This window comes from Dryobates pubescens, chromosome 28 (genome assembly GCF_014839835.1).
Source record: "Dryobates pubescens isolate bDryPub1 chromosome 28, bDryPub1.pri, whole genome shotgun sequence".
Classification (NCBI taxonomy): Eukaryota; Metazoa; Chordata; class Aves; order Piciformes; family Picidae; genus Dryobates; species Dryobates pubescens.
This window is the reverse complement of record NC_071639.1, coordinates 5,073,121-5,100,692: the sequence shown is the minus strand read 5'-3', so window position 1 is coordinate 5,100,692 and position 27,572 is coordinate 5,073,121. Positions and strand designations below refer to the sequence as shown.

The 27,572-nt window shown below is 44.9% G+C and overlaps 1 protein-coding gene across 2 annotated transcripts in view; it reads left to right on the top strand.

Annotated features, from left to right (window-relative positions):
- The window catches only part of NKAIN2 (sodium/potassium transporting ATPase interacting 2), a 575,343-nt gene that overhangs the window by 470,599 nt on the left and 77,172 nt on the right, over positions 1–27,572 (top strand). For both annotated transcript variants that reach the window (XM_054173996.1, XM_054173995.1), the window contains exon 4: positions 19,599–19,799. In XM_054173996.1, coding sequence (XP_054029971.1) covers positions 19,599–19,799 — 201 coding nt within the window. The remainder of the gene's footprint in view (positions 1–19,598; positions 19,800–27,572) is intronic.

Below are 27,572 nucleotides of genomic sequence, written 5' to 3'. Positions count from 1 at the left end.
ACAGCCAGTTATTCTTGCAGTCCTCTCTTCTGAGCTGGGAAACCCTGGCTTCTTCTACCTTTCTTCACAGGTCCTGTTTTCAGACATCTGCTCATTCTCATTGCTCCCCTCTGACTCCTATGCCATCAGTTCACAGTTTTTCTTGAAGTCTTTTGAGTTGAAGCCTTGCCAATTCTAAGCTTACATGAAGTGCACCAGTGCTGCAGACTGCCCACCAGAAGGATGACTCTGTGCAGCACCACAACAGCATGGACTCCCATTCAGTTTGGGAACAGTGATAACCTTCTGCTCCCCTGTGAGAGCACGCTTACCTCAACCCAAGTGTCAGACTTTCCACTTGTCCTTGCTGAACAGCACTTTCCAGGACAAAGTTCAGGTTTCTCAAGATGATTTTGAATGCTAGTCCTTTCCTCAAACATCCTTGCAGTCTCTCAGCATACATTTTATATTTATTTACAAGATGCATGCCTTAAATGCAATAATCATAGAATCATAGAAACAGCCAGGTTGGACTCCATGATCTTTGAGGTCTCTTCCAACCTTGGTGATACTGTGAAAAGACCTCAGAGATCATCAAGTCCAACCTAGTACCTAATACCTGACACCTCCTGACAACTAAACCATGGCTCCAAGTGCCACATCCAAGCCTTTTTTGAACACTTCCAGGGATGGTGACTCCACCACCTCCCTGGGCAGCACATTCCAGTGGCCAAGTACTCTTTCTGGGAAGAACTTTCTCCTCACCTCGAGCATAAACTTCCCCTGGCACAGCTTGAGACTGTGTCCTCTTGTTCTGGTGCTGGTTGCCTGGGAGAAGAGACCAAACCCCACCCCTCTACTATCTCCCTTCAGGTAGTTGTAGATGGCAATGAGGTCTCCCCTGAGCCTCCCCTTCTCCAGGCTAAGCAACCCCAGCTCCCTCAGCCTCTCCCCAGCCTCGTTGCCCTCCTCTGGACACATTCAAATGTCTCAAGGTCTGTCTTAAATCTTTCAAATGTAATTAAACTATTTTATTTTTGGTTGGAATTTCCTAGGGTTTTGCTGTTACCTTCTCTGGGCAAATTCAACTCCAAGTGTTGTCAGAATTGCACCAATGCACATCACAGGAAACTGAACTGCTCCTAGGACTTTAGGGATGCTTTAATATTTCCAGTGGGTTTGTTGAAGAAAGATGAAAACCCATGAGTGATGTTGCTATAAGTGCTGTGTGTCTTTGTATAAACAAAAGATCTCTCTTATAAGTATTTTATGAGAGTTTAACTCCAAAGAAAGAGGCTGAACACATCTGGTATATTGCTGGCACTTCGTAGTGAAGTGATTATATAGGTACTGCAAAAGTGAATTATTTAGTGAAGGCTTCTAGTGGGCAGGTAAACATTTCCTTGGAAACAGTTTTACCCAGTCTCTATTTAATAAACCAGATAGCCTATGCTCATTCCTTAAGAAGAAGAAGAAAAAGGATGTCTACTTCTTTGAATGCACAGCCTTCTGCAATATTCTTAAGCATCAGGAAATCAAAGCAGAGCTCTTTGTATCATTCTTTCCCCCCCCTGCAACTGTTCTATTGTGCATAGCAGCTTTCCAATGCGAAGCAATGAAAGCATCGATCTTCTCACATCTTGACAGTGGAGTTCCTCTAATTCTGCATTAGCACTAAACACAAACAACAAAAAAAAAACCCCTTTAGTATAAGCAGCCCCAAGAGAGGCTTCAACTGGATTTCTGCATTTCCCTGGGCTAAATCAGCTGCTGAAAACTTAATTTAAGAAACTGACACAGACACTGCAGTTAGAATGGTAAATCTACTCCCCGTCAGTCTCTTAAATAAAGTTTTCAATCACTGATTCACTCTGCAGAGATAGAGCTCTCTTCTACTTCTTCCTCCCAAGCTAACCCTCTCATTGCTCCCAGTGTTTCATCGTAATCCTGGCAGGGAATGGGAGGGTCTTCGGATACAGAGCTGGAACCCAAAGAGAGTTTTCTTCAGTGAAATTTTATCTAGCCACCATGAAATCCTTGCAGATAAACTCTGCACGCCTAAGTAGTGTGGTGTGATTCAGATGGACTGGTATTTAACTGGCTTCAATTGCTACAGTTTCCTTTGCACTACAGAATACAGACTTAAACAGGTTGGAAAAGACCTTCGAGATCATCAAGTCCACCATCTAATCAACTGAACCATGGCAGTAAGTGCCTCATCTAGTCTCATCTTAAGCACCTCCAGTGATGCTGACTCCATCACCTCCCTGGGCAGCACATTCCAAGGCCAATCTCTCTTTCTGGGAAGAATTTCTTCCTAACATCCAGCCTAATCCACCCCTGGTGCAGCTTGAGACTGTGTCCTCTTGTTCTGGTGCTGGTTGCCTGGGAGAAAAGACCAACCCTCACCTGGCTACAACATCCCTTCAGGTAGCTGTAGATGGCAATGAAGTCTCCCCTGAGCCTCCTCTTCTCCAGGCTAAGCAACCCCAGCTTCCTCAGCCTCTCCTCACAGGACTGTGCTCCAAACCCCTCCCCAGCTTTGTTGCCCTTCTCTGGACACATTCCAGCAACTCAACATCTTTCTTGAACTGAGAACTGGACACAGGACTCAAGCTGTGGCCTAACCAGTGCTGAGTACAGGGGCACAATGACCTCCCTGCTCCTGCTGGCCACACCAGTTACCTTCCTTCACACTAGCTGCAAAAGAATCTAGGATGGCATCATAACGTTATTCCTCAGGGTGTGCTTCTGAAAACCCTAATAAAATCCATCTATTTACCCAAAGCTATCCACTGAATCTTTTTAAGTGGTTTAGTCATGAGGTCTTGGGTGACAGGTTGGGCTTGATGATCTTTGAGGTCTCTTCCAACCTTGGTGATTTGGTGATTCTGTGATTAATTGTTCCTGGGAGTTTGCAGTTCAGAACAGCACCGGGCAAAGTCACAACATAGCAGCAGCTCAGGAGAGGAAAGGATATGCACTGGAAATGTTTGCTAACATTGGCTTGGTTTGCTATTGTGATTTGTTCACTAATGTAGGTGTCAGTTTGTTTCTGCTGTTTCCCTGAGCCTTGCAATGTCAGAATAGAAGCCTGTACATGGCTTATTTTTAATTTCTGAGTTAAGGATTTGAACAGCAGATATGTGGGAGTGCTAATGTGTTCTAGTTTGCAAATGTAGCCCTAAGCACCCTAATATGTCAAGTTTGGAACAGGGTAACCTTTCCTCCTGAAAATGTTGAAACATGTGCTTTGCAGTGTTGTTAACATTCTTGCTCTCCACATTTTGAAAGTTCAAACTGGCTAAAATTGGAAGCCCTGAGTAGTCTTGTTGTGCAAAATAATTTCATGGATTGGATTGGAAGGGACCTTCAAGATCAAAGAATCACAAAGCTGTCAGGGTTGGAAGGGACCTCAAAGATCATCCAGTTTCAAAGCCCGTGCCATAGGCAATGATACCTCACATTGAATCATCAAGTTCCAAACCCCCTTAGAATCATAGAATCAATGAGGTGGGAAGAGACCTCAAAGATCATCAAGTCCAACCTGTCACCCAACACCTCATGACTACTAAACCATGGCACCAAGTGCCACATCCAATCCCCGCCTTGAACACCTCCAGGGATGGGGACTCCACCACCTCCCTGGGCAGCACATTCCAATGGCTAACAACTCTCTCTGGGAAGAACTTTCTCCTCACCTCCAGCCTAAACTTCCCCTGATGCAGTTTGAGACCGTGTCCTGTTGTTCTGGGGCTGGTTGCCTGGGAGAAGAGACCAACTCCCTCCTGTCTACAACCTCCCTTCAGGTAGTTGTAGAGAGCAGTAAGGTCTCCCCTGAGCCTCCTCTTCTCCAGGCTAAGCAACCCCAGCTCCCTCAGCCTCTCCTCACAGGGCTGTGCTCCAGACGCCTCCCCAGCCTCATTGCCCTTCTCTGGACACCTTCAAGTGTCTCAATATCCTTGAATTGAGGGGCCCAGAACTGGACACAGTACTCAAGTTGTGGCTTAACCAGTGCTGTGTACAGGGGCATAATGACTTCCTTGCTGGGGAAAAGTCCCTTGACAGGGACATTTCAGAGGCATGGTGTAGGGAAAAGGAAAAATAAGAAAAGGAAGAAAGAAAGTATTTTCAACTGTAGAAGAGGAGAAGTTGTGTTCCTTGTCCCTTAGAACTGACTCAAATAATTGTCAAATGCAGGAAGCAGCTAATATATAAACCACCTCTAATTGACTCTGTGCTCAAGTTAAGGTAGATTTTATTCTTTCAATGCTTTGATGAGAGTAATGGATAACCAAATGAGTTTTAATAAAATTAATCTGTGGTCCATGCTGAGTGACATAAAATCATAGCCCCCAAAAGAGAAAGCAATTTCACCTGGTGTTAAATTAATTCCTGCATGTAAAGTGAAGAGAGTCTGATTTATCAAATCTGAATATAACCTTAGATGCTGTAATAACCATCATCACCTGTGAGGACATAAATGAACCCTTTAGGAAGTGAAGTTTGTCAGACAGAAAAGATATTGCTGAGACAAATGGCTTTTTCATTTTAGGGAATAAATAGAACCTTTCAGACAGAAACTGGAGGTGGTTTGCAAAGCCTGTGGGGCAGGCATAGCTCAGGCAAAAGGAGCAATTGCCACACACTCCCTGAAAACTGATGGACTTGCAGCTCTGCAATCCCTTAAAATTGGTGAGAGTCACATCTAGGTGTAAAATACACCATGATCAGAAACTCCTTGTTATAAACACTCAGCAGTGGCAAGAGAGAATGCCTCACACAGGCTTTGTGCACCTTGTGCTGCATGTGCATTGCTATGGCTTTGCTGACCTCACGGATAGGATAGGATAGGATAGGATAGGATAGGATAGGATAGGATAGGATAGGATAGGATAGGATAGGATAGACCAGGTTGGAAGAGACCTTCAAGATCATCGTGTCCAACCTATCATCCAATACCACCTAATCAACTAAACCATGGCACCAAGCACCCCATCAAGTCTCCTCCTAAACACCTCCAATGATGGTGACTCCACCACCTCCCTGGGCAGCCCATTCCAATGGGCAATCTCTCTCTCTGTGAAGAATTTCTTCCTAACCTCCAGCCTAAACCTCCCCTGGCACAGCTTGAGACTGTGTCCTCTTGTTCTGGTTTGCTGTTTTGCTGACCTGAATTTGCAAGCTGCATGAATGGTGTACAGCTGTAGATTTGAATCTAGCTCTATGGATGATAACATCTATCAGCCTGGGCAGTATAGTGAAAGAGCCTGAAATAGTGGATGCAGGGTAGTTATTGCACATCCGTTCCTGAACAGGGCAGAAAGGCTGTATAGAGATGGCCACGCTTCCACTGCTGCCTCTGGGCTTCCTTACCAGCAGTCTGTGGCTGGCTTCATGCTCAACATCTAGGTTCCCTAAGCAGCTTTGCAGACTCCTTTGGGAATACTTAGCACTCTCTTTCAGCTGGGTCCTTTCTGTTGACTGCAGAGGAATTCAAGCCATTTAAATCTGGCTATTTGCTTTCATACTGAGAATGCAAGTGGGTGGTGAGGACTAGCTACGCATTTCAGAAGGATGCTTTAGCTCATTGTAACCTCCCCACAGAACTAAACCCTTCTGAAATATTCACTTGGGCTAGACTTGAATCAAGCTGAAATGACTCCATGTGCTTTTTGGCAATTTCTCTACTCTGCCTAGTTTCTTTTTAATTATTCTTAAATCTTAATGTGCATAAAATCACTGCTGGCTAGAAGTGCTTAGAAAGTAGGGCGTAATGGGCATCATTTGTTTATCCTTATCCTGATACTTTGTGAAGCACTACTGCATGACAACGATTTCATGGTTCCCACCATCACTTCTGGGATAACAGTGATTGTTCAAGTCTACTGTCTAAGTACCTAAAGGGGCAGAGTCAGGAGGACGGAGCCAGACTCTTCTCAGTGGTGTCCAGAGACAGGGCAAGGGGCAATGGACACAAACTGGAATAAAGGAGGGGCCACATAAACATAAGGGAAATACTTCTTCCCTTAGAGGATGGCAGAGCACTGGAGCAGGCTGCCCATTGAGGCTGTAAAATCTCCATCTCTGGAGGCATTCCAAACCCAGATGGGTGTGTTCCTGTATGATTTGCTCTGGCAGAGGGCTTGGACTAGGAGATCTTCAGAGGTCTCTTCCAACCCCTGCCATTCTGTGATTTCTGTGACTCTACTTGCTTGTTCCTGCACAGGTTTCAGGTCATAGATTTTTTTTCTAGATTTGACAGCAGAGGATAATTGAAATAACAAAAACTTCTTCACTGTAGACATGAGCTCCACTCTGGGGTCATGAATTAACTGAGCTTTTAAGGTAATCCCTGGAGGTGTTTCAATGGCACAGAGATGTGGTGCTGAGGGACATGATTTAGCAGAGTGAGAGAAAGGTTGGACTTGATCTTAAAGGGCTTCTCCAGCCTAAACAGTTCTATGATTTGAAGATAATTATTTACATTTGGAAAGATAAAAACATCCTAGGTAAGAGGTTTAGGCTGGATGTTAGGAAGAAGTTCTTCATAGAAAGAGAGCTTGGTCATTGGAATGTGCTGCCCAGGGAGGTGGTGGAGTCACCATCACAGGAGGTGTTTAGGAAGAGACTGGATGGGGTGCTTGGTGCCATGGTTTAGTTGATTAGACGGTGCTGGATGATAGGTTGGACTTGATGATCTCAAAGGTCTTTTCCAACCTGGTCTGGTCTGGTCTGGTCTGGTCTATTCTATTCTATTCTATTCTATTCTATTCTATTCTATTCTATTCTATTCTACTCTATTCCATTCCATTCCATTCCATTCCATTCCATTCCATTCCATTCCATTCCATTCCATTCCATTCCATTCCATTCTATCCTATCCTATCCTATCCTATCCTATCCTATCCTATCCTATCCTAGTGCACATCCATCTTGTCTTACAACACCTAACACTATACAATAGCTAACACCAAGAGACACTGAACAAAGCACATCAGCTGGAGTTTCTGCACACACTCTATAACCCTAGTGATGTTTAAGTTCTACACAATATACTTCTCCATCCTTCATCACTAAAAGTTAGACCATACCAAAATTTTGCTTTTGAGCATGATCAAGCAAAGTGTTCTTGAGGTGGTTTGGTAACTCAGTAAATCAGTTATGCTACAAAAGGGAAGAATTTGTAGTCATGGGGTCTGTGGTGACAGGTTGGACTTGATGATCTTTGAGGTCTCTTCCAACCTTGGTGATTCTGTGATTCTGTAATTTGAGGATAATTATTTCATCCTGTTGTTTTACTCAAGGCCCACACCTGTCTGTTTGCAGACTGCAGAACTGTATTCCCAGCTCACTAGAAGCTCTGTCTAGTCTTCTGGGTATTAGCCAAATGTAAGATGTCCTTGTGCTTAGAAGGTTTTTATTGAGAATTAAGAGGTTATTTATATTTGTGTCTGCAAATTCTAAGCACTATTGATCTGTGTATTTGCCTGAGTAAACCAAGACAAGAGACATCCCTTCTTTACCATTTAAAATGAGAAAATGAAACAGTCCCAAGAGGCTAAATAGCTTAAACTTCTTCAAAAGGATTATGCCTTACTCATAATAAACCAATATTGATATATTGTGAAAGCAATGAAATCATGGGGTTTTCAGCTCAAAATTAATAACCAGGGCTTGAGAACCATGCAGAACAATCACTTCACTTCAAAAAGAGATCCAGAAGCACACTGGATTTTGCATAATCACAGAATTGTTTCAACTGGAAAAGACCTCTAAAATCTATCAAGGCTGGTGCTAAACCATGGCCCTTCATGCACATCTCTGCCTTTTTGAAACACTTCCAGGGATGGGGATTCAACCACCTCCCTGGGCAGCCTGTGTCAGTGTTTGAGAACCCTTTCAGTGAAGAAGTTTCTTCTAATATCCAGCCTAAACCTCCCATGGTGCAACTTGAGGTCATTTCCTCTCATCCTATCACTTGTTAGGAGGGAGAAGAGACCAACACCCACCTGGTTCTAACCTCTTTTCAGGCAGTTGTAGAGAGTGAGAAGCTTTCCCTCAGCTTCCTTTTCTCTGGGATAAATGACCCCAGTTCCAATCATAACATTCTGTGTTAGTTTTGTTTCTTGGCACACACCTTTGGTATGGGAAATGAGACCCTGTGCCACCTTCCTGTTTCCAGCTTTGGGCCCCTGCCCTAAGTTGAGGGTCCTGAATCAGTGGACTCCTGCCTACTACACACCTTTGTTTTCCTCAAGTTTGGAGTCAAGATGTTTTCCTCAGAGAATGGCACCTTGTGAAAACAAAAATACTTCCAAACAAGATATTAAATTTACCTCCATTTCCTTCAACAAATTCTCTCAATTTCAGAATGAAATCCCTGATTACTCCCCAGTGAGAAACAAATCAGAATCTAGAGCTGGCTGCTACTGTGGGGATGTGACTGCCTCTGGCTGGCTGCCTCTTTCAGGGTATTTTATCATGGCACAGGCTTAAACCCTTCAGAAAGTCATTTTCCAAGATACTACAAAAATTGTGGTGCTCAGGACCTAAATGTGTACAAGAGCTAAATTATAATTCCTCTGTGATAGCATAGGGATTGCAAATTCTCTGTCCTCATGATAAGTGACATTGGACTACTGGGATGGGCTTAATTTTCTTGCTCTGCACACACACACACACACACACACACACACACACACAAAATCAAAGTATTGTTATCCAGAACATTCTTAGGCTAAAAATATCTGTTTAAATCCAGCCTGATCCAACCTGATCTCCTTCTGTGATCAGGTGACTGCCTGGTGGATGTGGGAATGGCTGTTGATGTAGTCTGCCTGGACTCCAGCAAAGCCTTTGACACTGTCCCCCACAGCAAAGGACACTGAGACACTTGAAGGCGTCCAGAGAAGGGCAGCAAGGCTGGGGAGGGGTGTGGAGCACAAGCCCTGTGAGGAGAGGCTGAGGGAGGTGGGGTTGCTTAGCCTGGAGAAGAGGAGACTCAGGGCAGACCTTCTTGCTCTCTACAACTACCTGAAGGGAGGCTGTAGCCAGGTGGGGCTTGGTCTCTTCTCCCAGGCAACCAGCACCAGAACAAGAGGACACAGTCTCAAGCTGCACCAGGGGAAGTTTAGGCTGGAGGTGAGGAGAAAGTTCTTCATTGAGAGAGCTGTTAGCCATTGGAATGTGCTGCCCAGGGAGGTGGTGGAGTCCCCATCCCTGGAGGTGTTCAAGGGGGGATTGGATGTGGCACTTGGTGCCATGGTTTAGTAGTCATGAGGTGTTGGGTGACAGGTTGGACTTGATGATCTTTGAGGTCTCTTCCCACCTCATTGATTCTGTGATTCTGTGATTCTAAATATGACAAATGTTGATGGGATAGCAATAATCATTTTAACTTTGTGAAACAGAAAGTTTCTCCCTTACTTTTAGCATGTTTTTAATAGAGGAGATAGGATAATACAGATAGGAACTTTTTTGACCAAAGATGTTAATGGAAAACGTCGATGCCACTGAACTGATTAAGTTAATATTCTGGAGTTTAGCAGGTATCTTTTTTTTCCCTTTAATGAGTTGAAACACAGCAATTAAAATGGTTAGGTTTAGGTTTGTCAATGTACATACTCCAACCCCAGAAAATATGGAGATCTTAATTAAGATAGCAGTGATTGCAGCACTAACAATTTCACAAGAGTATTGCTAAGTGTCAAATAATGCAGCAGTAAGTGGCCATGTCAGTCCCTGTATGGCAGCACCTATCATTTTTGAGGATTATTTTAGAGCATTCCTGGGGAAATGTTGATGTTAGGAAAAAATTCTTTCCTGACAGAGTGGTCAGGCTTTGGAACATGCTGCCCAGGGAGCTGGTGGAGTCACCATCCCTGGAGGTGTTCAAAATAAATGAGATCATAGAATCATAGATCATCAGAGGTTGGAAGTGACCTCCAGAGATTATCAAGTCCAACCCCTCTGCCAAAGCAGGATCACCTAGAGCAGTCTGAAGAGGAATGGATCCGGGTGGGTTTTGAAAGTCTCCAGAGGGGGATACTCCACAACATCCCTGGGCAGACTACTCCAGTGCTCTGGGGTTGCTTAGCCTGGAGGAGACTCAGGGGTGACCTTATTGCTCTCTACAACTCCCTGAAGGGAGGTTGTAGCCAGGTGGGGGTTGGTCTCTTCTCCCAGGCAGCCAGCACCAAAACAAGAGGACACAGTCTCAAGCTGCACCAGGGGAGGTTTAGGCTGGATGTTAGGAAGAAGTTCTATACAGAGAGAGTGATTGGCCATTGGAATGGGCTGCCCAGGGAGGTAGTGGAGTCACCATCACTGGAGGTGTTCAGGAGGAGACTTGATGGGGTGCTTGGTGCCATGCTTTAGTTGATTAGGTGGTATTGGATTGGTTGATGGGTTGGATGCGATGATCTTGAAGGTCTCTTCCAACCTGGTCTATTCTATTCTATTCTATTCTATTCTATTCTATTCTATTCTATTCTATTCTATTCTATTCTATGCTATGCTATGCTATGCTATGCTATGCTATGCTATGCTATGCTATGCTATGCTATTCTATGCTATTCTATTCTAAATATCAGTTCAGATGCAATGGGATAAAAAAGATCAGGAACATTAAATATCCATGATCCCTACACAGCTCTTCAATAATTATTTCCTGTGTATCAACTGTGGATTAAAAAGGAATAAAAGGGAGAAAGCAACACAGTTTTCAGGCTGTGTTTTGGCTCTTCAGGTTTTGCCTTTAGACAGGAAAAGGTCTGCTTGCATGAGAAAATGGTACTGCCCGGTGGGAGCTGGGTTTAGTGGAAAACTGAGATAACAGAAGGAAGGAAAAAAAAATACCTGTAGAGGCCTCTGTGCATCCAAGGCATCCAGAACTACAAATGCTTTCAGACCCTGATCTTTTATCACTGAAACCTCGTGTGATCATTCAGTCTCCAAGCAGCCTGTTCTTGCCAGTTTGAGTCTGAAAAATGAAACAAGTAGGTACACAGTTGTGTTTGACAAAACTGGTACCAAAGCTTGGCAGCTTTGCACAGATTTCAGCAATTCCTAATTACAGAAATGGAAGAAACTTATTTCCCATGACACAGCCAGCCACAACCATTGAAGTCTGTACAATTTAATTTCCCTGAGCCTGTGAGATCTCCTGGACTTCTGAAGAGAACCACCCTGAACTGCTGCTGCTGCTGCTGCTTTTTTGCACTTGGTGCTGTGTTTGGAATCAGCTTCTTTAGCTGCACCCAATAAGAATTATTGCAGCAGCAATGCACTGTGATTACCACACAGAGATTGTACACTAATATGTACTAGGAGCAATACAATGCACACACAGCTATCTTCATTTTGAGCACTGCTGTCTCCCTGCTGCTTCTCAATGCAAAGAAGGTTGTATTAATTCCTGGCAGCTCTTCCAGAGCTTTCTGCTGCCATGTTCTGTCATCAGCTGTCCTCAGCCAGAAAATGTTCCGTACTGTGCAGTTAACCCCAGCAAATGCTGTTATCTACTGCATTAAACATAGGCACAAACACATCAGAGCTCAACACTTTTGTACAAACTAAGCTGGAATAAAATTAAAGACTCCATTTGGAGATGTCTCAGATGTGAGCAGGGACATCTTTAACTAGATCAGGTTGCTCAGGGACCCATCAAGCTTGATCTTGAATGTCGATAGGATAGGATAGGATAGGATAGGATAGGATAGGATAGGATAGGATAGGATAGGATAGGATAGGATAGGATAGGATAGGATAGGATAGGATAGGGTAGGGTAGGGTAGGGTGGGGTAGGGTAGGGTAGGGTAAGGTAGAAAGAATAGGATAGGATAGGGTAGGGTAGGGTAGGGTAGGGTAGGGTAGGGTAGGGTAGGGTAGGGTAGGGTAGGGTAGGGTAGGGTAGGGTAGGGTAGGGTAAGGTAGAAAGAATAGGATAGGATAGGATAGGATAGGATAGGATAGGATAGGATAGGATAGGATAGGATAGGGTAGGGTAGGGTAGGGTAGGGTAGGGTAGGGTAGGGTAGGGTAAGGTAGAAAGGATAGGATAGGATAGGATAGGATAGGATAGGATAGGATAGGATAGGATAGGATAGGATAGGATAGAATAGAATACAATAGAATACAATAGAATACAATAGAATACAATAGAATAGACCAGGTTGGAAAAGACCTTTGAGCTCATCAAGTCCAACCTATCACCCAACACCATCTAATCAACTAAACCATGGCACCTAGTGCCTCATCCAGGCTCTTGTTAAACACCTCTAGTAATGGTGACTCCACCACCTCCCTGGGCAGCACATTCCCATGGCCAATCTCTCTTTCTCTGAAGAACTTCTTCCTAATCCAGCCTAAACCTCCCCTGGCACAGCTTGAGACTGTGTCCTCTTGTTCTGGTGCTGGTTGCCTGGGAGAAGAGACCAACACCCACCTGGCTACAGCCTCCCTTCAGGTAGTTGTAGATGAGGCCACCACCTCTCTGGCTGACCTGTTCCAGTATTTCTCTACCCTCACTGTAAAGAACTTCCTCCTAATTTCCAGCCTAAATCTACCTTGCTCTAGTTTCAAACCATTGCCCTGCACATATCCTACTAAATGGCTTCCTCTGGGTTCTTCCTTTTCCCCCTTGATAAATAGCAAAATCTACTTTAATGCAGCAGTTTTCATTAAGAGCCAGCAGGATTTACAAAAGCAGCCCAGTGATCATCAATAAAGCTCATACAGATGTAGTTCTGTGTCCATGAAGGAAGCAGCTGTTTGTTGAATTTAGGATAATGAAATCTTCCTTGACACACAGGCTCAACGACGCTGCATTGGCATGCCCAGTGTGTATCAACAGTTCCTGTTAGGTTTCATAGCTTCAGGGGCTTATCAAACCATTTCTCTGCATGTCCCTGAATGATGTTGGAGCCACAGATGTTGGAAAGCAAACAGACAGCAAATACACAGGAGAGTTTAACAGATCTCCAGCTTCCAGTGTAGGCATTGTCTGTATCTGCTAAAACTGTATTCAGAAGGTGAACAAAGCAAATAGCAAATGAAGCTTGGCCCAGAATAGTTCTAAATGTTTCCCCTGCAAGACGTGTGAATAGAATAGAATAGAATAGAATAGAATAGAATAGAATAGAATAGACCAGACCAGGTTGGAAGAGACCTTCAAGATCATTGCATCCAACCTATCATCCAATACCACCTAATCAACTAAACCATGCAACCAAGCACCCTATCAACGCTCCTCTTAAACACCTCCAGTGATGGTGACTCCACCACCTCCCCAGGCAGCCCATTCCAATGGGCAATCTCTCTCTCTGTGTAGAATTTCTTCCTAACCTCCAGCCTAAACTTTCCCTGGCACCTAAACCTCCCGTTCTGGTGCTGGTTGCCTGGGAGAAGAGACCAACCCCCACCTGTCTACAACCTTCCTTCAGGTAGTTGTAGAGAGCAATAAGGTCTCCCCTGAGCCTCCTCTTCTCCAGGCTAAGCAACCCCAGCTGTCTCAGTCTCTCCTCATAGGGCTTGTGTTCTAAACCCCTCACCAGCTTTGTTGCCCTTCTCTGGACACCTTCCAGCTGTGACAGATGCATCATCCCCTCCTCAGCTTTCCCACTTCTACAAGGAGATTCAAGTCCTTGGCAGTTTTCTTACTGGGAAGTAAAAGCCAGGTGGCCTTCACTAGTAAGCAATGGGAGATGCTCTGCTAATACAGTGGGATACAGGGGAATGATTTGAAGGTTGTAGGCAATTCAAAGCCCTTAACAGTTTACACCTAAGAACATTTCACTCTGCAGATGTCTTTCAAATGCATATAAATATCTGAAGTGTGGAGGTCATGAGGATGGAGCCCAGTGGTGCCCAGTGGATAGGACAAGGGGCAGTAGGTACAAACTAGAAAACAGGAGGTTTCCCTTGAATCTAAGGAGAAACTTCTTTCCTGTGAGGGTGCTGGAGCCCTGGACCAGGCTGTTCAGAGAGGCTGTAGATTCTCATACTCTGGAGGCTTTCAAAACCCACTTGGACCCATTCCTGTGCAACCTGCTTTAGCAGGATGGTTGGACTAGATGATTTCCAGAGGTCCTTTACAACCCCCATAACTCTGTGACTTCCTGATTCTGTGACCTTGCAGTGAATAGGTTTCTTCTGCTTTTGTTCTTACCCCACCTATTTTGGCCTTAGGAATTTGGAGGGTCTAACTAACACACTGGCTTGTCAAAACCTGATTTCATTCTCATTCCAGTCAAGTTTGACCTGAGCCAGTGCTGTCTAACCTTACCAGAACCAGATTTCATGTCTGCTTCACTCTTTTTTGCTTTCTGAAGTTTATCTTGCCTTATAATTGGTTTAATATCTAATAGCTGTAATTATAATATCTAATAGCTACAATTACAATATCTAATAGCTACATTCCTTGAAAGCCTTCTCAACCACATTAGTCAAAGTTCTTTAAGATCTGAATTGGGAGCTTTAGTAGGATTTATTTGTGTCTACTGTTACAAAGAATTGAGGAATGTAACATTTCTGGAATAGGCACCAGGTCTATTTTATGAGCAGAGGAAGCAACATAGCATTTTGCTGATTACTCAGAGATGGAAATAGAATATAGATCTGTTCAAGATCTGTTAATTTTTTACTGGCAAGCACCAAGAGGCTATTCCTGAGCAAGACAAGCTTATTATTATGTAGCCAATGGGACTGAGTGCACACTCAGCAAGTTTGCAGATGACAGTAAGCTGGAAGGTGTGGTCAACATGCCAGAGGGATGGAATATCATCCAGAGGGGTGTGGACAGGCTGGAAAAGTGGGCCCAGGTGAACCTCACAAGGTTCAACAATGCCAAGTGCAAGGTCATGCAGTTGGGTCAGAACACTCCTCATTATCAATACAGTTTAGGAGAGGATAATGAAGATAGAGAACAGCCCTGTGGGAAAGGACTTGGGGGTACTGGTGGATGAGAAACTGGACATGAGCCTGCAGCAGGCACTTGCAGCCCAGAAGAGCAATCACATCCTGGGCTGCATCAGAAGCAGCATGGCCAGCAGACCAGGAGAGGTGGTTCTGCAGTAGGCACTTACAGCCCAGAAGGGCAATCACATCCTGGGCTGCATCAGAAGCAGCATGGCCAGCAGACCAGGAGAGGTGGTTCTGCAGTAGGCACTTGCAGCCCAGAAGGGCAATCACATCCTGGGCTGCATCAGAAGCAGCATGGCCAGCAGATCAGGAGAGGTGATTCTGCAGTAGGCACTTGCAGCCCAGAAGAGTAATCACATGCTGGGCTGCATCAGAAGCAGCATGGCCAGCAGATCAGGAGAGGTGGTTCTGCAGTAGGCACTTGCAGCCCAGAAGGGCAATCACATCCTGGGCTGCATCAGAAGCAGCATGGCCAGCAGATCAGGAAAGGTGATTCTGCAGTAGGCACTTGCAGCCCAGAAGAGTAATCACATGCTGGGCTGCATCAGAAGCAGCATGGCCAGCAGATCAGGAGAGGTGGTTCTGCAGTAGGCACTTGCAGCCCAGAAGGGCAATCACATCCTGGGCTGCATCAGAAGCAGCATGGCCAGCAGATCAGGAAAGGTGATTCTGCAGTAGGCACTTGCAGCCCAGAAGAGTAATCACATGCTGGGCTGCATCAGAAGCAGCATGGCCAGCAGATCAGGAGAGGTGGTTCTGCAGTAGGCACTTGCAGCCCAGAAGGGCAATCACATCCTGGGCTGCATCAGAAGCAGCATGGCCAGCAGATCAGGAGAGGTGGTTCTGCCTCTCTGCTCTGCTCTTCTCTGAAAAAAACTAGAGCAGGGTGGATTTAGATTGGACATTAGGAGGAAACTCTTTACAATGAGGGTGGTGCAACGCTGAACAGGTTGCTCAGGGAGGTTTTGGAGGCCCCATCCCTGGAGACATTCAAGGTCAGGTTTGCCAGGGCTCTGAGCAATCTGGTCTAGATGAGGATATCCCTTCTCACTACAGGGGGGTTGACTAGATGACCCTTCCAACCCAGTGCCTTCTTTGATTCTATTATTCTATGGTTCAGTCCCTATCACAGCCTGCAATTTACCTGGCAAAAGACAATTTGAGGACAAGGGAATTTTCTAAATGCAACAAATCAGTTCAGAAAAATCACCTGGCGATAAAGGAAGGGTTGGAAGGAAGCTGGACTTGGTGAAGCTTTATTTACAGGTGTAATCATAAATGTTCTAATGTGTGATTGTAATTTTTGTGCAACTTGGGAATTCAGTTGTGCTTTTAACCTGTAAAGCTTTGGGTTGATGCATTATTTGTGAGCAAACACAACTGTCTCTTGAGCAATGATGTTCTAACCACAGAGCCCAGTTTTGATTTTCATGTTTAGCTCCTGAGGATTCTTTTTAACTTCCTCTGGCAGATGCATAACAAATACTCAGCTCCTGCAAGACAGTTTAGCCCTTTCTCTTTCAAGAAATACATTTTTCATCCCTTGCCTGTGCTTTGTAAAGTGTTTTCAGTCCCTCACAATTCTTCTGGAGGTATTGGGAATGATAAAATAGAGCCAGACAATGAGTCCTATTCATCCATTCTGTGTCTCTGATAAGAGACCAGAGGTTAACATTTCTCCATGGTAACTACAATGGCTTAAAGGTCTTCTGATAATAACATGATGGATTCCAGTCAAGTCGCTCAGGAATGAATCTATTACTTTAAGCAAAGTTGCTCCAAAGATACCCATTCTTCAGCTAACACCAGCAGAGAAGGCCAGTGTGATACTGAGGGGCTGTAGCACTCCTGACTCCAGAAAAAAAATAATAGTATTCAGAGAATCACAGAATTGTTAGGGTTGGAAGGGACCTCAAGGATTATCTAGCTCCAGCCCCTTTGAGATCATTGAGTCCAACCTATCACCCAACACCATCTAATCAACTAAACCATGGCACCAAGTGCCTCATCCAGGCTCTTCTTAAACACCTCCAGTGATGCTGACTCCACCACCTCCCTGGGCAGCACATTCCAGTGGCCAATCTCTCTTTCTATGAAGAATTTCTTCCTCACCTCCAGCCTAAACTTCCCCTGGCACAGCTTGAGACTGTGTCCTCTTGTTCTGGTGCTGGGTGCCTGGGAGAAGAGACCAACCCTCACCTGGCTACAGCCTCCCTTCAGAGAGTTGTAGAGAGCAAGAAGGTCTCCCCTGAGCCTCCTCTTCTCCAGGCTAAGCAACCCCAGCTCCCTCAGCCTCTCCTCACAGGGCTGTGCTCCAAACCCCTCCCCAGCTTTGTTGCCCTTCTCTGGACACCTTCCAGCAACTCAACATCTTTCCTAAACTGAGGGGAAATAACTAGGACTGTAAAAATGTCTCTTTTTGAAGGGAGGGTAATGTAGACGCAACATATCTGCTCCAGAATGGCATTTCTATTCCTTTTGGCACAGTAAACCTAATTAAATTGTTATATTTTGAAATCTTTATGAGAATCTTAATTATTAATGTCATCAACAGGCTGGGGGGGAAAAAATGTAGGTTAGATGTGGGGAGAGTTTGGCTCTGCAAAGACATTGCTTAAAAGCACATTTTTTGTCTTGCATGACTGAGCACATGTGCACACAAACTGGATAGTCACACTTTACAATGAGGTTACACTCATAAATTATTTACAAAGGGTTGGTAAACACTGTAGGCTATTACAGAACCCACAAAGTCCATAGGTTTGTTCTAACTACATATTACACCCTCAAGTAATGTGCAACCAAGTGTAATTTATGAAAGCCCTCTCCATAGTATTGTTTATGATGTATATTAATCATTTATTAATCCTTTATGAACTATTTATAAGTGCAGTCTTAATGGAAGGCACAGCTGATGAGTTACACCACTGCACTGGCTGCATGGGAGCGGAAGGCTGCAGGTCTCTGCCCTTCCTTTCAACAAGCTAAGCGGCTGTTCGCAAGGCAACGTTCACCAGCTCCTTCCTTACAGACTCCTAGCAAGTTAGAAAGCTGTGAGAGGCATTACAGAGGTTTTGCATGTAAAAGAATAATTATCTCATCATAGAATTGTTAGGGTTGGAAGGGACCTCAAGGACCACCCAGTTCCAACCCCCCTGCCATGGGCAGGGACACCTCACACTAAATCAGGCTGCTCACAGCCACATCCAGCCTGGCTGCAAAAAACTCCAGGCATGAGGCTTCTACCTCTTCCCTGGGCAACCTGTGCCAGTGTCTCACCACCCTCCTGGGGAAGAACTTCTTCCTAACATCCAATCTCAATCTACCCATCTCTAGTTTTGTTCCATTCCCCCCAGTCCTATCATTACCTGCCCATGGCAGGAGCGTTAGAACTAGGTGATCCTTGAGGTCCCTTCCACCCCTAACAATTCAATGATTCTACCTAGCACCCTATAAAGTCCCTCCCCAGCTTTCTTGTAGGCCCCCTTAAGATACTGAAAAGCCACAATAAGGTCTCCTTGGAGCCTTCTCATCTCCAGATTGAATAACCCTAACTCTCTCACTCTGTCTTCACAGGAGAGGTGCTCCAGCCCTCTGATTATGAACCAAAGTAAACCAAACCAACATAAATTCATAAATAAAATAGTAAAATAAAAAAATATAATAATCATATGAAAATAATAAAAAACTATAAAATACAAGAAATAGCTAAAATTTGAAAATAAAATAAAATGATCAAATAAAATGAATCCTTTTTCTACATCTTCACCAATATTTCAGTAGGTGTTCTTCCCCTTGTCCATGAGACAAAACTCCTTGCAGATGACCCCAACATGTATTAAGTTCTAGGAAGTCTGATTTCTCTCAAGGCCTCTTGTATAATTTGGAACATCAAACCACCAAAGCATGGGCTATGATTTTAGGAACTGAGCAGAGGAAGGTTGCTGTGTGAATGTGGATGCCCATCAATACTTAGGGTTTCCACAGGAAAATGAGCAGTGTAAGAGAAATGACCATCACAGAATGGTAGGGGTTGGAAGGGACCTCTGGAAACCATCCAGTCCAACCCCACTGCCAGAGCAGGTTCACCTAGAGCAGCTTGCACAGGGCAGTGTCCAGGCAGGTTTTGAATGCCTCCAGAGATGGAGACTCCACAACCTCTCTGGGAAGCCTGTTCCAGTGCTCTGCCACCCTCAAAGTGAAGTTCCACCACATTAGGTGGAAGTTCCTATGTTCCAGCTTGTGCCCATTACAGAATACAGAATTAAGCAGGTTGGAAAAGACCTTTGAGATCATCAAGTCCAACCTGCCACCCAGCACCATCTAATCAGCTAAACCATGGTACTACCTCTTACCTCTCATCTGTCACTGGGCAGGCTGGTCACATCCTCCTGACACCCACCCTTTAAGTATTGATCAGTATTATAAATAAGCATTATAAGCATGGCTGCTGTACTCTAGGCAACCATAATATCTAGCAACAGATCCTGGCTTGCAGGGTTATTCTTCTGCTCCAAAGCAATTCTTTCTGCCAAGGTACAGCTCCTTGTGCTTGCTGCAGGCAAGCTCCACTCACTTTCATGTGCACTTTTATCACTGCTCTTGGCTTCTTCATGCATCCTGTGAAATCCCTTGCTGAGGTGTTTGATACCAGAGTCCAGTCCCAGCACATAAACCCTTCACTTGTTCTTTTGCAGGAAACAGATCTCATCCTGACCTTTAATATCTCAATGCATCGCTCCTGGTGGATGGAGAATGGGCCAGGATGCACCGTGACCTCAGTAACCCCAGCACCAGACTGGGCACCAGAGGACCATCGTTACATCACTGTCTCGGGGTGTTTGCTGGAATATCAGTACATAGAAGTGGCTCACAGTTCTCTTCAGATCTTCCTTGCAGTAAGTGTTTGCAGATTGCTTCATTTCCATCACCTTTTCTAGGTTGCTTCTTGCAGAACATCATGAGCAGAACATCATGGCCAGAACGGTGGAGCGTGATGGCATTTGTTCACAATGCCTCACTCCCAAGTGTCAGTTTTGGTATGAAACTCTGGTGTCTCACAGCTGATTCAAGACACCTGTACATAAAAAGCTCCAACCTGTATGTTTATTGCTGTGAGAACTGCTGACAGGACACACTATGTTTGCCTGACCTCCATTCTGACCATTGACCATGCCACTAATGATTTGTGGCAGGTTACATTCAATCTAAACTATAGGACCAGGGGGAATGGAACAAAAATAGAAATGGGTAGATTCAGATTGGATGTTAGGAAGAAGTTCTTCACCATGAAGGTGGTTAGAGACTGGAACAGGTTGCCCAGAGAAGTGGCAGAAGCCTCATCTGTGGAGGTGTTTGAGGCCAGGCTGGATGTGGCTGTGAGCAACCTGCTGTAGTGTGAGGTGTCCCTGCCCATGGCAGGGGGGGTGGAACTGGCTGATCCTTGAGGTCCCTTCCAACCCTGACAATTCTATGATATAAGTTGTACATAATAAGGAGTTGCAGCTATAACTGCTATGCTACAGCTATATACAGCTGTAACTGAGTTGGTTTGGCTGAAAGTTAATGCTGGGGGGAAACTTCAACCCACCACACTGTGAAAACCAAATGGAATATAAAAGAAAAGCCAACATGAAGGAGTAAAGAGCAAAAAATAGAATCCCTGACTCAAAAATGGTTCACAGGACTCAAAACTGATCAGTTTGCCTTTACCCATAGTCATCAATATGCAGCAAAGGAGAATGGGAAAGGTTCTTCTCAAAAGAACAAAATAAAGTACTTGGTTGAAAGCCAAACCCAGAAATCTTAAACCTTTTTAGGAGGATAAGAATCCACTGTTACACTGCAGAAAATGTGTAAGGAATGAAAACAGCTTATTCTGAGGGAAATGGGTAGGGGTTTCAACCATATTTACCTGTAGCAATCATTTTGCTTTGTGTTGTCTCAGCCCTAGGTGGAAAGATGAGCTAAAATGCTGAATTAATTACACTGAAGGACAAGCTGCATTTTGATGTTTGCTCTAGGGATATACCTATGTTTATTATGCCCAGGTGGAGTTGTGTACAACTGCAAATGTAACTGTTACTACACAGATATGTTTTGGACCACTGCAGTACCTCAGTGTCCTTGTAGTGAAGAACCCAGATTGGAATGCAGGAGCTGAGAGCAGCCTCAACAGTGCCAAGTGTTGGGGCATGTTCACCTCACTAGTCCTGTTGCTGATCCAGGCCAGGATGCTGGCCATCTGGGCATGTGCTGGCACATATTCAGCCAGCTGTCAACCAGCACCCTCAGGTCTTTCTCTGCTGGGCAGCTTTCCAGACACTCTGCCCCAAACCTGGAGCATTCATGGGGTTGTGATGCAAGCGCAAGACCTGGACTTAACATTGACCCTTACATCATGGCCCTTGGCCCATCAATCCAGGCTATCCAGGTCCCTCTCTAGAGTCTTTATACCCAAAGCCCTCCAAAGGAGATACCCAGGCTTATTCTTTTGACTTATTTTTATGCATGTAATGACTGATGAGCACAAAAGTCAAGGAAGATCTAATTCAAGCTCAGTTCTGTTCCTGATGCAGCAAGGCTTTCTGTGTGTCTGTGTCTACATGGAGCTGTGTTTCTAGATAAGGTCAGGCTCTGCAAACCAGAGGAATGATTCAGAGGAAACAAACTATTGGCAATCCATTAACTACAGCCAACTACAACTGGGTTTATATTTCCATTTGTGTTATGTAGGATGTTGGGTAAAGAGCTACATGCTGTAAGTAAGGGTCGATTTTCCAAACCTGCTGCTTGAAACTTTACTGCTTGCATCATTTTCACATTTCCACTGTGAGCACAGAAATGCTGGCATAATTATTTCTAATGTAACAGGACAGTGACAGGACAAGGGGCAATGTCTTGTGCAGTGACAGGACAAGGGCAAGGGCTTCATACTAGAAAAGAGCAGATTTAGATTGGTGATCAGGAAGAAGTTCTTTACTGTGAGGGTGGTGGAACACTGGAGTAGGTTGTCCAGGGAGGTGGCTGGGGCTTCTTCCCTGGAGATATACAAGGTGAGGCTCAATGAGGTCCTGGGGAACCTGATCTAGCTGGGGATGTCCCTGCTGACTCTGGGGAGGTCAGACTGGATGACTTTTGGAGGTCCCTTCCAGCCTGGACCATTCTTAGCCTGGAGAAGAGGAGGCTCAGGGGAGACCTTCTTGCTCTCTCCAACTCCCTGAAGGGAGGTTGTAGCCAGGAGGGGGTTGGTCTCTTCTCCCAGGCAACCAGCACCAGAACAAGAGGACACAGTCTGCACCAGAGGAGGTTTAGACTGGATGTTAGGAAGAAATTTTTCATAGAGAGAGTGATTTGCCATTAAAATGTGCTGCCCAGGGAGGTGGTGGAGTTGCCATCATTGGAGGTGTTTAGAAGGAGACTTGATGGAGTGCTTGGTGCCATGGTTTAGTTGATTAGATGGTGTTGGGTGATGAGTTGGATGTGATGATCTTGAAGTTCTCTTCCAACCTGGTCTATTCTATTCTATTCTATTCTGTTCTGTTCTGTTCTGTTCTGTTCTGTTCTAAATGTTGTGAGAAATAGTGGAACTCCCTGGCACTGCTCAGTGGCACATACCACCAAGTGAAAAGAACAGATATTGCTTGGTTCTCAGCAAACTACTTTTCAACAAACCCAAGCCTTAGATCAGATTTATTTCCAGCTAGCAGAAAGGAATGAATCTTTCCTTTCAATTTTCTTTTACAGGCACTTAAGTGGATCTTGCACTTTAACTGTAAAACTACAAGCTGCAAGCTCCAAATTGGTGACTTGCTTTCTGCTTGGATTTGTGTGTTCACACTAATAATGTTCATCTGGACTTTTTCACTGACTGTTGGCACTACAGCATGGTTTTAAGGGTGTTTTCCACTGCCTACTGATAAAAAGTTACAAGGTACTCATCTTCACTTATATCAGACATTGAAAACATTATACTGAGTGTATTTTGTACAGCTTGCCAGTAAGCTACAGATGGTGAGGCTTCCCCTAGATGTGATATTTGCTGTGGATTACTTAGTGGAAAGACTATGACAGCTGAGATAAAAGCTATAAAACCCCTCATGGTTTATACTTTCTCAAAAACAAGTCTCAAGGTGGGCTGTGGAAGATTTCAAGGTAGAGTGGTGAGGAGCTATAGAATACTCAGGGTGTCTATGAGGCCGTACCTCTTTGGAGGAACATGTCCCAGAAACAAACAGAATTACAGCATCACAAAATTAGTCAGGTTGGAACTGACCCTCAAAAGTCATCTTGGCCAAATTTCTCTGCAGTCAGCAGGGACATCACAGAATCACAGAATCACCAAGGTTGGAAAAGACCTCAAAGATCAAGTCCAACCTGTCACCACAGACCTCATGACCAGACCATGGCACCAAGTGCCACATCCAATCCCCTCTTGAACACCTCCAGGGATGCTGACTCCAGCACCTCCCTGGGAAGCACATTCTAATGGCTCTCAGTGAAGAACTTTCTCCTCACCTGGAGCCTAAACTTCCCCTGGTGCAGCTTGAGACTGTGTCCTCTTGTTCTAGTGCTGGTTGCTTGGGAGAAGAGACCAACTCCCTCCTGGCCACAACCTCCCTTCAGGTAGTTGTAGAGAGCCATGAGGTCTTCCCTGAGCCTCCTCTTCTGCAGGCTAAGCAACCCCAGCTCCCTCAGCCTCTCCTCACAGGGCTGTGCTCCAGACCCCTCCCCAGCCTCCTTGCCCTTCTCTGGACACCTTCCAGCAAGTCAACCTCCTTCCTAAACTGAGAGGCCCAGAACTGGACACAGGACTCAAGGTGTGGCCTAACCAGTGCTGAGTACAGGGCAGAATGACCTCCCTGCTCCTGCTGGCCACGCTGTTCCTGATACAAACCAGGATGCCATTGGCCTTCTTGGCCACCTGGGCACACTGCTGGCTCATATTCAGCCTACTATCAACCAGTACCCCTAGGTCCCTCTCTTCTTGGCTGCTCTCCAGCCACTCTGACCCCAGCCTGTAGCACTGCATGGGGTTGTTGTGGCCAATGTGTAGAACCCGGCACTTAGATGTGTTAAAGTAATAGAAGAATAGAAGTAATGGAATATTCAGTTTGATGGTTTCTATACTTTGACTAACTGAATGCTAGTGGTTTAGAAAAAAATCTTCAAAATGGGTAAATATTGAGAACTAGTGTGTGGGGGCAGAAGCTCTGATTAAACAAGGATTATCCAAATTTGAGTATTTAGCATTTATTTATGGAAAGCTGGGCTGGAGTAACCCCCAGTGAGAACAGGGGCTGCAAATCAGCCAGTCACTCCTTTGTCCCATGACATAGAGCACTTAGAATCACAGAATAGAATCATAGAATCAATAAGATTGGAAGAGACTTCAAAGATCATCAACCTGTCACCCATGGCCTCATGACTACTAAGCCATGGCACCAAGTGCCACATCCAGTCCCCTCTTGAACACCTCCAGGGATAAATGCTTCAGACCCTTCACCAGCTTTGGTGTCCTCTGGATACATTCCATCACCTCAGTGCCTTGAGCACAAGAACCTTGAGCACCCAGAGCATCTTGGGCAGCTGGACCACCCCAAGTTTTCTCCAAGGAACACAGCTCTGCCTGTCCTTGATGCCTGCATATCATGCAAATGAACTGGTCTGGTGGTGGTATGACTTGGATACCTATGTGCTTCATACATTAAAGTCTCCTTATGCACATAATGGTTATTGATTCTTGCTGCTTACATCAGAGAAGCTATTTCATTTTCAGGACTCCTGGGTTATCTAGGATATATATATTTAAATTACAGGTCTCTGGAGAGAATCATTCCAGGTAAAGAATGAGGTCAGTGGTACTAATGGAGATTTGATTTGCTGCTGGTTTATGAAATTCTGTATAATATTTGCAGAGCTGAGGTTAGGAACAGGGAATTGTGGAATAGTTTTTATTATACAAGACCTCTAAGATTGTTGAGTCCATCAACCTAACACTGCCATGGCCATCAAACCATGTGCCAGTGTGCCATGTTTACAAGATTTTTTGAACCTCTCCAGGGATGGTGACCCTACCACCTCCCTGGGCAGCCTGTTCCAGTACCTGACCACTCTTGCAGCTCAGAAGTTTTTCTTAATACCCAACTTAAATCTCCCCTGATGTAACTTGAGGCCGTTTCCTCCTGTCCTATCACTCGACACTAGGGAAAAGAGACCAACACTCATCTCTACCACCCTCATAGTAAAAAACCCTCTTCCTAATGTCCTATCTCATTCTGCCCTGCTCTAATTTAAAACCATTCCCTCTCATCCTGCCACCACAAGCCTTTGTAAGCAGTGCCCCCCCAGCTTTCTTGTAGGTCCCTTTCAGGTACTAGAAGGCTGCTGTATGGCCTTGTGCCTTCTCTTCTCCAGGCTGAACAAGCCCAACTCTCCCAACCTGTCTTCATAGGCTTCATACTCCAGCCTTCTGATCACTTTTGTGGTCCTCCTCTGGACCCTCTCCATTCTTGGGAATGTTATTTCCTCTCTCTGTGCCTCTTCCCAAGTGTTGCAGAGATGAAAGCATGCCTAAAATGTTCACACTCAGTTTACATGACATTTACATGATCAGAGGGCTGCAGCACCTCTCCTATGAGGACAGACTGAAAGAGTTGGGGCTGTTCAGTCTGGAGAAGAGAAGGCTCCAAGGGGACCTAATTGTGGCCTTCCAGTATCTGAAGGGGGCTACAAGAAGGCTGGGGAGGGACTTCTCAGGCTCTCAGGTAGTGATAGGACTAGGGGGAATGGAATGAAGCTGGAGGTGGGGAGATTCAGGCTGGAGGTGAGGAGGAAGTTCTTCCCCATGAGAGTGGTGAAGCCCTGGAATGGGCTGTCCAGGGAGGTGGTTGGGGCCCTGTCCCTGGAGGTGTTTAAGAGCAGGCTGGATGAGGCTCTGGCCAGCCTGGTCTAGGGGGGTTGGAACTAGATGATCCTTGTGGTCCCTTCCAACCCTGACTGATACTATGATACCATTCACGTAGACCGAGAGCTCTTGGATCCCCCAAGCAGCCTGTAAATGTGGGTGGCACCTAGTACAGTGAGGCCTTTCTATGGTAAAAAGGAAACTCTAATGATGGTAATTGCATTTCATACAGAAGTGGAGCTCTGATTCTCTACATCTCCTTTATTTCCCTTCTTGCTTATGCATGACCTGCCCCGAGCTCCCACAAGGCTCTTCTTGCAGAAGTCGACAAATTGAAATCCATTTGGAGATTAAAACTTTGAAAATATGCAAATCAAAAGATCAGCCTTGGAGATAAGTGTGCCAGAATTACACATCTATTTGCCAAAGCAGGATTAAATAAGTATTTATCATGCTTGTCTTTTTGCCCCCTCGCTTACCCACTCCCAAGCCTATTGATTTTCCTGGGACTAAGTGCCCGAGTTATGGGAATAAGGCTCACGTGAAGGCATCACCTTAGCCAGGTTCTGGTTTAGTTATCTAAGATGAACTGTCTCATATTATTCCAGTAAGACCAGTAGGGAAAAACCATTTTTTTTCAGTGCCCTGCACCTACATTATTGATGGCAAAACACACACAAAATAAATAAGCCCCTAACTAACCCATTGCACAGAAATATTGACCATTGCCATTGTGATCCTGCCCGCTGGCTTTTATGTGCTGCACATTAGTTGCAACTCCCAGCCGTTCCTTCCTGTATTTATACCTCATGCAGTCATTGCTTCATTGCAATCATTACAATTATTATTTCATGCTTTAAAATGTGTAATATGCAATTATCCACCCATAGCAGTTACTGGAAATGTGTGCTGGTTGGAATCCTGCGTGCATGCAGACTACCTTCCCAGCTCTGATGCTGTCAGCTTGATTTAAAACATCACAAAGCATAACTGTGTTATTAAGATGCAATAATACACTTAGGCAGTAAGGATGCCAGCTTCCAAATCTCTGCTTTGCTGCAGACTTAGAGGATGACCTTTGGCAGAGTGCTTAATTCACGCTAATTACTCTCTGTGCTGTATAAACAATGGTTCTTAAATATTTCAGGAAGATGTTGCCAGGATAATTCCATTAAACACTGCCAGGTAATCAAATATTGCAGAAAGGTGGTCTGTGTATGTATTTAAGCACTTGGAACAGTAGAATGGCATTAACGTTCCCTGCTTCTCCCAAGGATTAATAATAATTAGAATTGGGTACTCTTAAAAACCTTCCTGTTAGCATAGCACAGGTGACATTAAACAGTCTCATGCCCGTGTGGAGGGATGAGGGGACTGAGTAATCACAAAATCACAGAGTGCTGGGGGTTGGAAGGGACCTCTGGAGATCAGCTAGCCCGACCACTCTGCTGCAGCAGGGTCACACAGAGCAGGCTGCACAGGAACCCAAGTGGGTTTGGAAAGTCTCCAGGGAAGGAGACTCCACATACTCTGAGCAATCACCTGTTCCCATAGGATTATTTTTTTACTGGACTGCCTATTTGTGCTTTAAACCCAGATGTTCAAACCTTTTTCTATCAGTCTATCACTTAAAAGCCCCCAGCAGTGCTGTGGACGCCATGATTGCAAAGCATAGCAGCAGTTCCAGTCCAAAAAGAGCTAACTTTCAAAGTGTAACACAAGCCAGTCAATCCACAAAGACAGAAAAGAGGAGAAAGACAGGAAA